Source organism: Schistocerca nitens, chromosome 2 (genome assembly GCF_023898315.1).
Source record: "Schistocerca nitens isolate TAMUIC-IGC-003100 chromosome 2, iqSchNite1.1, whole genome shotgun sequence".
NCBI lineage: Eukaryota > Metazoa > Arthropoda > Insecta > Orthoptera > Acrididae > Schistocerca > Schistocerca nitens.
The window spans coordinates 180,255,300-180,269,462 of record NC_064615.1 but is presented as its reverse complement, the minus strand read 5'-3'; the positions used below and the strand labels follow the sequence as shown (position 1 = coordinate 180,269,462).

General features: G+C 43.6%; 1 protein-coding gene across 6 annotated transcripts in view; it reads left to right on the top strand.

Moving 5' to 3' along the window:
• LOC126235860 (uncharacterized) overlaps positions 1-13,676 on the top strand; it is a 196,477-nt gene extending 182,801 nt beyond the window's left edge. For 5 of the 6 annotated variants that reach the window (XM_049944751.1, XM_049944746.1, XM_049944750.1 and 2 more), the window contains 3 exons: positions 12,828-12,940; positions 13,043-13,213; positions 13,378-13,676. In XM_049944751.1, the coding sequence (XP_049800708.1) occupies positions 12,828-12,940; positions 13,043-13,213; positions 13,378-13,572 (479 nt within the window). In that variant the 3' untranslated portion in view covers positions 13,573-13,676. The remainder of the gene's footprint in view (positions 1-12,827; positions 12,941-13,042; positions 13,214-13,377) is intronic. The other variant, XM_049944752.1, reaches the window with a different exon arrangement.
• The last annotated feature ends 487 nt before the right edge of the window (positions 13,677-14,163 follow it).

The window sequence follows — 14,163 nt, the reverse complement described above, 5'->3', positions numbered from 1 at the left end:
TCTACTAGGTCTGGAACCTGTACAAGGCACACAGGAAGATAATGAGTACAGTCTAATTTTTTGAAGAAAGAATTGAAAATTCTAGTCCATACTACAGTATCTCTCTACAAAGTAAGAAGTCCATGAAGTTCAAAAGGACTGAACTCCACAAATATTAAAGACATTGCCTTGAAATTGTTTCATCTGAGTTTTATAAAAGACTTTAAGAAGCTGCTGGAAAGTTTGCTTCAAGCAGATGATGCTGATTTGCCTGAATGCACCAAGATTTTAGGTACCAGGTATTAGCCATAAAGTCCTGGGAAGCCATTTACTTTTGCTGAAGACAAAATTAGGGAGTTAGCCTGCAAATTTTGCTTAAATGAAAGAGAAGGCATTCATGATTTTCAGGAATATCTCCAAGAAAATAAACTACCAGATATGCTTCTTCCTTTGAAGCACACTTTGGGAACAATTGCAATATCTTCCAGTGAATGTAATAGGGGTTTCTCCAAAATGAATCTTACTGTTACTCCACCTAGGTCATCTATGCTTGTATGGATAACCTCTGCAGTACTCTTCATCAGGATGATACGGCCTCCTCTCAGTCAGTTCAAACTAACAAGAACATTGAATGATTGCTGCTCCAAGGCCATCATTCTGCAGTTGACAGAAAAAACAAGAAGTGATCTAGAAACAATGAGTGTACAGTGCAGTATACTTTAAAATTATAGAAGTTGCTGGAATAAAATCTTTGTGAGAACCAGCAGCTTTTTTTCAGAAAAAAGCAATGAGTATTTATGCAGTAAGTGTAACATTTATCTGTGTCTAAATAAGATGATAAACTGTTTCCCAGAATTTTACAAATAAGTCTATGTTGCATGAATCAACAATGGAAAATCCAGGATTGAGTGTAACAATATTATGAAAAGGAATGTTGCTATTCTCCATGTAATGGAGATGCTGAGCCACAGATAGGCACAACAAGAAGACTGTCACAAATAAGCTTTTGAACAATGAGGCCTTCATCATAAACAGATGACAGACACGCACACACACTAATGCAAATGCAACCCACATACACAGGACTGCAGTCTCTGGCAACTGAAGTCACACAGCAAGCAGCAGCACCAGTGCATGATGGGAGTAGTGACTGGGTGGGGTAAGGAAGAGGCTTTGGCGGGGAGGGGAATGGATATTAGGGTATGGGTGGAAGTGCTGCTGGGGAGTGCGCAGGGACAAGGTGGAGAGAGGGTAGGCAGCTAGGTGCGTAGATGGAGGCAGAGGAGAGGTGAGAGGCGGGGATGGGGGTGGGAGGAGAGAGAGGAAAAGGAGAGAAGTGAAAAGACTGGGTCTGTGTTGGAATGAGGGCTATGTAGTGCTGGAATGGGAATAGGGAAGGGGCTGGATGGATGAGGACAATGACTACCAAAGGTTAAAGACTTGTGGCTCCTCTGGCATAGAGCGCCCTATCTTTGACTATGATCTCTTTGGATTGCTTGTGTGCTATACTCTCTTGGCATGCAACTTTTGTACTGCAGTGTTGTTCTTGCTTACTTCAGTGTCTAATAAATGCATTTACAATATCTAAAGTGTGTTATTACCAACCTACGATACATGATAACCACAGTGGTGACTCTGACATCATTGTCGCATGTTTGTGAGTTATTTTGTGCTTCTCTTCATCATTACCAGACTTCGTGTGCCAGCCCACATTGTCTTTGGAACAATGGATCTTCCAATGTCGTTCGGTGCTAGTGCTACTCATCCTGTTAACTCTGCTTGTGACCACAAGTGGTCAAGTGTACCTAATGTGCGTTTGGCTAAAAGTGAACAATTATCTACGCCCGGCAATGCCGGTGGACACTTAACTTTAACCACGTCAACATGGCCACCGTCAAGTGGGACTATGCAGCAATGGCCACTACATGGATAGTGCACGCTGCCTAGTGACATCGTGGATGATAACCCAGTTAAGGACATTATAGTTTACCCCTCAGCTGCGCAGTGTCCTTTGGTTTGGTTTGATTTGCCGCTGAAGTTTCAGAACTGTGATTTGAACATTCCAATGGATGGAGTTGCACATTCTTATATACTTAGTGTTGCAACATCCCCCCCCCACCTGCGTGTCCCTCAATCTCATCGACACCAGTTGCCTCGATCCCACCAGTTACCACAACCATCGCTCTGTGGTTACACCACAATTACCTTCTGTCCACTTTCATAATGGCACCATCCTTTCCACCTACACTGGTTACTGGGTCAGCCCCCCTGTGGCTGCACCATGACCGCCTTCTGCCCGCTGTTGCAACGGCACCAGCCATTACACCCGCACTGTGTTGGTGTCGTCTGGCCTGCAGGTGGGACACACCATGCCGACCTTCACACCTGCTCACTCCACACTGTGTGCTACATGTGGCTGTCCCCCTACGCAGACCTTGGGAAATGCACCGACCACCCCTACTGCAACCCTGGTGTTGGGGGCTTCCGCTCTGCACGTATGGATCTTCGTCTGCCAGTGCTGCATCAACATGTGATACCCGGCAGGTTTTCTAAGCTGCCTGCTTTGCAAAAAGATAACCCTAAGACTTGGTTTGCATTAGTGGATCACCTACTGGATACCCACGGTATTTCAGACGATGATGCACATTTTGTCTCATCCAGACCTCATCAGCGATTTGCTTCTCTCACCACCCAACTTCCACAAGTATTTGATGGCAAAAGCACTGCTCATCAAGTCATCAAGGACTTTTCTTGCCTCCCAGTGTTGGCCACCCACCATATTATTCATGACGAGCACCTCGATGACCACACACTTTCGCAGCTTTGACTGGACCTCCGTGCATTAATTGATGATCAGGCATTACCTGACACCGCACTTTTGACATTGTGGATGGTCAAAATGCCTTCAGAGCCACAACTTCACCTGCTGTCATATGTCACCAACCCACTCGAGTCTTGCTTATGCATGGCTGATCAAGCTTATGCTATCATTCGTCACCGACACTGCCAGTCACAAATGACGCCTCCATCACCATCAGCTGGCACGCCTGCACCTTCTCTGCTGGCAGAGGCCAGCATGTTCACCTCAGCTCCTCAGCTGCCTGTCAGGAGCTGCCACCTAGCGGCCTACTGGAGTTACTGCCTGCTACCTCCTGACAGCAACCGACCTCGCCCGAGTGGGCACCAGCCAGCTGCGGCCCCCTTCCACTCCACACCACCTTGACTCCAAGCTTACCCGCTATGCTGGTACCATGCTACTTATTGGGATGCCTCACGCAACTGTCGCATGCCTTGTGCCTATCCAAACGATTTCGGTGGACACATTTAGGCAACACGGCTCACCACACTCTTTCACAGTGCCTACTGTCTGACACCGCACCACTCGCTCCAGCGGCGTGATGCCTCTACGTCACTGACTGGTCATCGGGCACTCAGTGCCTCATCGACACTGGTGCTGATGTCAGTGTTATACTGGCCAAGCAAGCAGGCAACAAGCTTTCACCTGCTAACCTCACTTTGATCACTGCAAATCACCTCCTATCGCGGTCCTTGGCTCCATTGAGATGTCACTTCACCTATCACCAGTCCACACCTTCCCTTGGACTTTCCATGTTGCCGATGTGGATGAGCATGTGATTTGGCTGGATTTTCTACACCATTATGAACTTTCACCTGACTTGGCTCCATTGAGATGTCACTTCACCTATCACCAGTCCACACCTTCCCTTGGACTTTCCATGTTGCCGATGTGGATGAGCATGTGATTTGGCTGGATTTTCTACACCATTATGAACTTTCACCTGACTTCCAGGCCACCGCACTCCGCCACGCATCTGTGCTCAAACGAGTCCAGCATGACTCTGCTCTCCACCTCCTTGGCTATATTTTCCACATGTGCATCTCTTCTCGAGCTTATTACTACACAGCTCTCTGATTTGTTAGATGTATGCAAACAGATCAACGAAATCCGCGCCCAGAATGATGCGTTATGCACCTGCATTGCCTGTGCCTCTGCTGCATTGTCACATGCATGGCACATAATATATCGCCTATCTGCAGCATAACAGCAAGGTGAACCAACACATTCATCTACTGCGTCTTCTCAACACATTGCTCCTGTGTGGAGCAGTCCACTGACTGCTGCCGCTTCCGCATCGCTGCAGACAAATCTCCAAGACGCACCTGTTCACACTACTCGGGATTCCTCACATCACTTGGCTTCTGCACCACACCTTCCTTCGTCGACTACAGGTGACGCCCCGGACATTCTGCCCTGACCCGCCAAGGTCAGTGAACCGCCATTGCAACTGGACCCCTTCTTGCTTCCTTCCCCCCCGCCCCCCCCCCTCCCCCCTTGCTGGTCTTCCTTCACAGGTATCGGCTATCAGTAATGGCACCACATACGGACCGCTTGGTCGTTATAAGGCTAGGTGCCTTAATGCTTCCAAACTTCTGTGTGCAAAATAAATTCAGGATTTGTTGGCTTCAGGCATGCTCCGCCCCTCCAATGGCAACTGGTCTTCACCTATCCACCTTGTTCCTAAAAAGATGGGTCCTTATGCATGTGTTGGGACTACAGGTCCCTTAATGCTCGCACAATTATCAGTAACTATCCAGTTCCTCATATCCAGGATTTCATGCAATTACTACATGGTTCAAAGTTATTCTCTGTTTTAGATTGTTCCAAGGCATACCATCAAATCCCTATGCATCCACCGGATATTCCGAAGACGGCCATCATCACACCCCTTCGTCCTATTTGAATACTGTTACCTGCCTTATGGATTGAAAAATGCTGTGCAGATGTGGCAGCAGTTCATTGACTCCATTTTGCTATCTCTGCCATTTGCTTACACTTTTAGATGACATACTGATCTTTTCCTCCTCTGCTGAGGAACATCAAGCCCACCTCAATGCAGTCCTTTTGGCCCTCGCTGCCAACAGCATGGTGATCAACCATGATAAATCTCAACTCTGTTCCACATCAGTTACGTTCCTAGGCCATACTGTCTCTGCCGGTGGCCTGTGACCGACGGATTCTCGTGTCAAAACCATACTTGATCTCCCTCTTCCTGAAGATTATGCTCAACTCCGTTGTTTTCTGGGTATGGCAAACTTTTATTGCAGCCATATCCCTCAGGCTGCCTACATCCAATTGGCCCTCACCAACACCTTCTCGAGCAAAAACACCATGGGGAAATGGAAGTTGGACTGGACTGGACCAAACCCATGCTCAACACATTTGGTAAACTTAAAACTGCCCTCGCCAAAACCATCACACTTGCCCACCCGGACTCTGAGGCCCATGTTTCGATCATGACTGATGCCAGTGACTCAGCTGTGGGTGCTGTTTCACAACAGCACACCGCCGACTCCACCCAACCACACTGATCACAAGAGTTTTGTGGATGCTGTTCGTAACCTGGCTAAAGACCTTCTGCCGAGATGTTTCCACCATATGGACTATATCTGTCAGCATTCTTCCAATGCATGCTTTATTTGCAGCACAGAGAATGTTGTGGCAGACTACCTATCTCGCATCTGCTTGCTAACCACACCACTGCACTTGGATGAGCTCACCCAACTTCAGACTGAAGACATCGATATACAGCAATTAGTTTCAGACAACGAGTCATCAATCACTGTCCAACCTCATGACCTGCACAGGTTGACGATCCCGGTCCTTTGCGACATCTCTATGAGCACTCCTCACCCCTTGGTACCCTCCACTCTTCGGTGCAGGGTTTTTAATGTTCTGCACAACTTGGTCCACCGGCCACTGTCGCCAAGCGGTTCTAGGCACTTCAGTCTGGAACTGCGCTGCTGCTACAGTCACAGGTTCGAATCCTGCCTTGGGAATGGATGTGTTTGATGTTCTTAGGTTAATTAGGTTTAAGTAGTTCTAAGTCTAGGGGACTGATGACCTCAGATGTTAAATCCCATAGTACTTAGAGCCATTTGAACCATTTGAACAACTTGGCCCACCCTGGAACGTAGGCCACGACAAGGCTGGTTACTGAACACTTCGTCCGGCGTGGTGTGAAGTATGACTGCTGCACTTAGACCCTTGCGTGCATCCCATACGAGCATAGCAAGGTCAGCAGGCATGATCAACCTTCATTAGGCAAGTTTGACGTTCCAAGAGGTCGCCTTTGGCATATCCACATCGACTATTTTATGTTGACTATGCTACAAATATAGCACTATTCTTATCTGTTATCTATCAGGGATCATTGGAACGGCAGAAAGTTCCACGGGACTGTAAGAAGGCCCAGGTCATAGCAATCTATAAAAAGGGTAGAAAATCGGATGCACATAATTACCGGCCAATTTCACTGACATCGATTTGTAGTAGAATCATGGTACATATTTTGTGTTCAGACATAATGACCTTTCTAGACTCTGAGAAGCTCATCTGCAGAAACCAGCATGGTTTTAGGAAACAGCAGTCATGCGAGACACAGCTGGTCCTCTTTGTGCATGATATACAACAGGCTCTAGATACCGGCTCCCAGGTTGATGCCATATTTCTCGACTGCACTGTCGCTTGCTACAAAAAGTGTTGTGCACTTATGGTCTATCTGATGACATATGCTGTTGGATAGAAAGTTTTCTAACAGACAAGAACAGTATGTCGTCCTGAACGGGGTAACTTCAACAGAAACAAGCGCAACTTCAGGTGTGCCCGAGGGCAGCGTAATTGGTCCCTCTGCTTTTTACAATTTACATAAACGATCTGGTTGATGGTATTGACAGTGGCCTTACACTGTTTGCCGATGATGCTGTAGTCTACAGGAAAGTAGTATCACACGAAAGTTGTGAACAAATCAATGAGGATTTGCAGAAAATAAATGCATGGTGTAATGACTGGCAGTTATCTCTCAATATTAGTAAGTGTAACCTACTGCGTATAACAAGGCGAAAATCCCCATTAATGTACAAGTACAAAATAAATGCCAAGTCTTTGGAAGTGGTAACATCCGTCAAGTATCTGGGTGTGACTATTCGAAATGGTCTCAAATAGAATGATCAGATTACACAAGTAATGGGTAAGGTGAACTCTAGATTGCGCTTTATTGGTAAAATCCTGAAGTGATGCAGTCCTTTAACAAAGGAAATAGCTTACAATATGTTAGTTCATCCAGTCTTGGAGTATTGTTCGTCTGTATGGGACCCTTACCAGTTGGGCCTGATTCAAGAGATTGAGAAGGTCCAAAGAAGAGCAGCAAGATCCGTGACTGGTACATTTAGCCATCGTGAGATCATTACAGAACTCCTAGAAAGTTTGAAGTGGGTCACACTTGCAGATAGACGGCGTGCTAAACATAAGGGGCTGCTCACTAAATTCCGAAATCCGATCTTCACCGAGGATTTAGAGCATATATTATTACCACCAACTTTCAAATCATGCAATGATCATGATTCAACGATAAGGGAAATAAGAGCTCGTATTGAGGCGTTCAGACAGTCGTTTTTCCTTCGCGCAATCCGTGAGTGGGACAGAGGGGGGCGGAAATATGACTTTGGCGCAAATTGTGCCCTCCACCACACACCTCTTGGTGGCTAGTGGAGCATATATCCAGATGTAGATGTAGACGTGGTTGGTCCACTCCCCCCCTCCAAGGGGTACAGATACATATCATCGATCATTAACTGCTTAACCCACTGTGTCGAGGCAGTCCCTCTCGTCAAGATCACAGCCGAGACCATCGCTCACACTTTCCTATCTGCATGGTTTGCAAGGTACGGCTGTCCTCTTTTCCTCATGACTGATCAGGGATGACAGTTCCAATCTGTGCTCTTTGCTTGACTGTGTGAGCTCTGCAGTGTCTCTAAATTCCACACCACAGCCTGCCACCCGCAGGTCAAAGGCACTTATGTGCCACGGTGCATTATGGTCCGAGGCCCTTCCTTGGGTCTTGCTCGGCATCTGCTCAGCCCATAAAGAGGACTTGAACACATCGCTGGCTGAGATTCTCTATGGAGAGCCCTTCCTCTTCCCCCCCCCCCCTCACCCCGCCCAGTATGACCTCATTCCACACCACCGGTGTTCGTCCACAAGGACCTTGCATCATGTGAATTTGTGATGCTGTGCAATGGCTCCATGTGAGTGGCCTTACAACCACCTTATTTGGGCCTCCACCGCCTGTTATTTTGCGGCATGAATATGTTTGTAATTCATCTAAATGGACGACCACAGACTGTGTCTATTAACTGCTTGAAACTGCCTTGATACCTGTCCGACCTGCATTCCATCACTTCTGATCTGACTGCTGTCACTGCTGCTCCACCTCCTGACATTGCAGACCTGACTTCGAGCAATGTCTCACAGCCTACGCAGCAGTTGGTCACACGGGACTCGTGCAACACAGTTTTCTATGTGCCTACTTCTCATGCCAGCCTCTGTCTTCAACTGCCACGCTGGCACGACGATTATGAGTTCGAGTGAGGTAGCTTCCCTCCTGAGCAGGGGAGGGGGGAGGGGGTCTCAGTGGCGCCTCTGGCATAGAGCGCCCTATCTTTGACTATGATCTATTTGGACTGCTTTTGTGCTATGCTCTCTCACCGCACAACTTTTGTACTGCCATGTTGTTCACACTTACTTCAGTGTCTAATAAATGCATTTATGACATCTAAAGTGTGTTATTACCAACCTATGATATGTGATAACCACAGAGTAATTGGTAGTACATAATATTTCATACTATCTGTACTTTATATTTTTCATTGAAAATTATTTTTAGCAACCAGTTACAATAGTAACAGATACATAATGACAGAAATGCTGCCAGCTGCCATACCACCACCCTCCTGCTTCTTCAGGTATGGTATGACACTTATTTCATCTAAGGTCGTGTTTTTCTTGGTCTTTCTTCCTTCATTTCATTTCCTCATTCAGTATTTTACTTTTCCCTGTTGACAACTGTCACATAATGTAATAGAAGTTCATGTCTCCAAATATACCTTCTATACTACCCATGTGTAAAATTATGAGTGTAAAATAACCAAATTAACTGTTCTCTTATTATTTTTTTTGTAATATTGTGAATCTCAAGTAACTAAGGTATATGTTTTCTAAAATATCATTAGTTTTGGATCAATAAATAATAAAATTCAGGACGGAATAATGACAATATTATGGAAAGGAGAATTGAGTTGCTGTCAAGCACAACAAAAACACTTGCTACACATGTGAGCTTTCAGCCAAAAGAGCTTCTTCTAAAGAAGAAAATTACTTTAGAAGAAAGCCTTTTTCCAGAAGCTCACATTTATAGCAGTCTTTTTAGATGATTTATTTCATTCTACAGTTGTAACCTTTGTTTTTCTAAATAAAAAAAATATAAAATCAGAAAACTTATGTCTTATTCCTAACTGTGAGTACCACAACCTCCCCCTCCCCCTTCCACTTCCCAAATGAAAAGAAGAAAAGAAAAACAACCAGTCACAGCTCTCAGGTCCTGCTTTGTTGACTTGCTCTACTTCCTACATCCTCCAGTTAATTGACCACAGTCTTCCTTCATACATCTAAGACATATTCACTTCCTTCACCACATTACCTGTCCCATTATAATGAGATCCCTTGCTTGTCAGAGTGGATCAATGTCCCTGTACACTGTCTCTCATTTGCATAGTCTTGCCGGTGTGGTATCTTTTCCCATGTCCTCGCTACATCAGTCTCGTTACCTCTTACCAAATACTCCTGGTCACCCATTATTATAGATAAGGATTCAATTAAATTACATTCAGTTTTCGTTCCATAGTCCCAAAAATCAGATGATTCTCCTGGCTGTGGAACATGTCAGAAAGTATAACATAAAAAACATACTACATTTGAATATAATACTCACTTTCCTGATCATTTGTCAGGATATTGTCAAAATATGTGAATACAGTACAGTAAATTGGAACTCTTTAATATTTACAGATTTAATATACTGTCAGAATGAACATAGTTATGCACTTTAAATAAATTTATCAAACACAAAATACCTAATCTTGACTGTTATGACCAAGTGCTGTCAAAACTGAAATCTAATGGACATTTTTACGTAAGCTGATCTAACAGCCCCTGTTGAGATATTCATCTATAGAGTAGAAGGCGTTGCCTACCAAGAAGTCTTTCAACTTCTGTTTAAACTGTGCTTTATCTGAAACCAAGTTTTTAATGGTTGCTGGCAGTTTATTGAAAATGCATGTCCCTTAATACTGGATCCCTTTTTGGACCAAGGTAAGTGATTTTAGGTGTTTATGTAGATTGTTCTTATTCCTAGTATTGATACTATGTGTTGACCTATTGGTTAGGAATAGAGTCATATTATTTCAACAAATTTCATTAAGGAAGAAATATACTGAGAAGCAAAACATGGTGTTTTTGAATTTACACCATAAATGAGTCATATTACAAGCTTTTTCTTGATTTGACAAGTTACCCCAAAATGTGATCCAATACAACATAACAGAATGAAAGTAAGCAAAGAATGCAAGTTATATATTTTTATTTCCTCTGGACACAAAACTTACAACAACAAAAAATTCAAGGTATCAACTAGTACACATTGACCATTTCTGGGTCACGGATAGGCTCAGCAATTAAAGCACTATAATGTTTGAAATTTTGCTACCACACCTAACAGTGCCTTAAAACAGTTGGCAATCATCTGATTGTGGCATACATAGGCCTCACTAAGATATTTCTTATATCGTTATATGTTGTACATTCTGCAATACTTTATACAATTCCCAAAAACTTGTAGTCATATGCGGAGGTCTAGCGGTTCTAGGCGCTCAGACCGGAACCGCACGACTGCTACGGTCGCAGATTCGAATCCTGCCTCAGGCATGGAAGTGTGTGGTGTCCTTAGGTTAGGTAGGTTTAAGTAGTTCTAAGTTATAGGGGACTGTTGACCACAGATGTTAAGTCCCATAGTGCTCAGAGCCATTTATTTTGTAGTCATATATACACACATACATCAAAAAAGTTTTGCATCACCCCGGTTCCCAGAACTCCTGAAGATAGACGTTGGCTGTGGATATTGTTATCACAGACACAGTCCCTTTGACTGTTCAGAGATGTCACTAAACCTGCCCAAAGATGTAAACAACCATGTGAGAACAGCGCCTATTAGACAGAGGGGGTCCAACAGCCGATCAGTTCCAGTCATTTCACCAGGAAGGAGGTACATGGCTCGTGTTGTCTGTAGTTCAACTCTGCCTAGATGGCCAATACTGCAGTTTGATCATGTCCACATTGTTACTTTGTGCCAGGAAGGGCTCTCAACAAGGGAAGTGTCCAGGAGTCTCCGAGTGGACCAAAGCGATGTTGTTCGGACATGGAAGAGATACAGAGATACAGGAACTGTTGATGACATGCCTCACTCAGGCTGCCCATGTGCTACTACTGCAGTGGATGAGCACTACCTATGGATTATGGCTCAGAGGTACCCTGACAGCAACGCCACCATGTTGAATAATGCTTTTCGTGCAGCCACAGGACGTCATGTTAATGGCTCAAACTGTGCACAATAGGCTGCATGATGCACAACTTCACTCCTGAAGTCCATGGCGAGCTCCATCTTTGCAACCATGACACCATGCAGCATGGTACATTTGGGCCCAACAACATCCCAAATGGACCGCTCAGGATTGGCATCATGTTCTCATCATCGATGAGTGTCGCATATGCCTTCAACCAGAAAATCGTTGGGACATGTTTGGAGGCAACCCGGTGAGGCTGAACGCCTTAGACACACTGTCCAGCAAGTGCAGCAAGGTGGAGGTTCCCTTCTGTTTTGGGGTGGCATTATGTGGGGCCGACGTATGCCGCTGGTGGTCATGTAAGGCGCCGTAATGACTTTATGGTACGTGAATGCCATCCTCCGACTATCAGCAGCACATTGGCGAGGCATTCATCTTCATGGACGACAATTCGCACCCCTGTCTTGCACATCTTGTGAATGACTTCCTTCAGTATAATGACATTGCTCGACTAGAGTGGCCAGCATGTTCTCCAGACATTAACCCTGTTGAACATGCCTGGGATCCATTGAAAAGGGCTGTTTATGGGTGACATGACCCACCAACCACTCTGAGGGATCTACGCTGAATTGCCATTGAGGAGTGGGACAATCTGGACCAACAGTGCCTTGATGAACTTGTGGATAGTATGCCATGATGAATACAGGCATGCGCCAATGCAAGAGGATGTGCTACTGGGTATTAGAGGTATCAGAGTGTACAGTAATCTGGACCACCATCTCTGAAGGTCTTGCTGTACGGTGGTACAACATGCAATGTGTGGTTTTCATTAGCAATAAAAATGGCAGAAATGATGTTTATGTTGATCTCTAGTCCAATTTTCTGTACAGGTTCCGGAACTCTCAGAACCAAGGTGACGCAAAACTTTTTTTTATGTGTGTACCTGACCTGTGACATGTGAAAGCCATTAGCATGGCATCATCTACCTGTAAGTTTTTGTTTGATAATGAAAATAAAGTAGGTCACTAATTGCCATTTTTATAAAAATTTTGACCCGTTGGAGATACAATGACAATAAACTGTACTGAGAGAGAAATTAAAGGGACATAAAAAAAAATTAGGCCATCATTCACATATTATGAGGGCATGCACAGTGATCCAGTCTCTCATCTTTAGCTAACCTTTCATGTAAGGTGAATAAAGACCACAGACAAATAAGTTACCTGACACTTTAGAATGATATTTCTTCAAAATAATATGTAATTCTACTGAGATTATATAGCAAATCTATGTAGAAAATTTTATGTTCAGAAAGTCTTTTACAGGATGTCCTATTGTACATACTTAATAGCAGTTAAAAATTATTTTTACAGGAAATGAAATACATAGGCAACTTTTGCAAAAAGGAAATTTGCAATATTTAAATATGACTGTACCAGAGGCAATGGCTGCTGCAAAGAGCAAAATAAAGTTTATCACAGAATGGGTAAGTGTTACCTGCAGCATTTTATGTATTAAAGAAGTGCATTGTAAATACATTAACTAAAAGCCTATGAAAATAAAATAAGTAGTAATGTGTGTTTCACAGAGAAGCTATGTTTATCTCCTTGACCTTGGAGCAAGTCTTTATGAACAGATGAATGACACATTGGCAGACTGGTTTAGGAATCCACCAGCTCGCAAGGGATCAGAGCTGTTTGTCATTCTTATTGCGGAAAATAGATCTGTATTATTTGTGTTTCAAAAAGACCAGAATAAGGTACATTAACTTGCTTAATGCTGACATATAATGCTTATGAGTAGTGTAGGAAGTCCTCAATGTAACAAACTCTCAGTTATAAACCTTGGTAAATAGTAAAAAAATAAACAAAGTAATAGACTTTTTTTAGTATGTGGGAAAATTTACTTTTTTATTTTTTCCAGGTGACACTTATTGACACACATCAACATCTGAACCATGGTGCTGTTATAGCTCAAGTGGAAACTCCTAATTTGGAGGCATTATGTGCCTGGTATGCTGTACTGCTAAGAAAATGCTATGCAGCACGGCCTGAATGTTATGAACTGAGTTTTTTATATTTTAAGAGTTATGAGGCTGGTGAGATGACAGCTGGCTAGCAGCAAAAAACACTTAATGCACATAAAAATTATTAGCATGGAAATAAAAACTAGTCACAGAATAAGACTTTACACTTTTTCTCAAACATATTATAAATGATGTGCTAAATAAAATTGATGGGCTGATCTTCAAAACTTTGAATTTTGATTGACAGCTAAATGTAGACAACACAATCACCACCATTCCCTCATTCCTGAGGATAATGAAGTTGGCAGACGTGATTTAGCATCTCATCCTAGAGCTTCTACTGTTGTGGTAGCCATTTTCATATAGGAAGCACATTAGTCTCATCTGTCCCATTACATCCTTCCACATGTAGAGACTGTTTTCTCACCAAGGGTACATTATATGATTTAATAATTTTTATACACTCTGTTTTCAATGTAATACATTACGACAAAGTAACTGTTATATTTAGGAAGGAGTTAAGGCAGGTACATAAACAAGACTGAAGTTCACACACACACACACAGACACACACACACACACACACACACACACACACACACACACACACACACAAACACACACACACACTAATCTTTCCTACTGATAACCAAGATTCATATTCAGCTCTTCTCCCACTAATT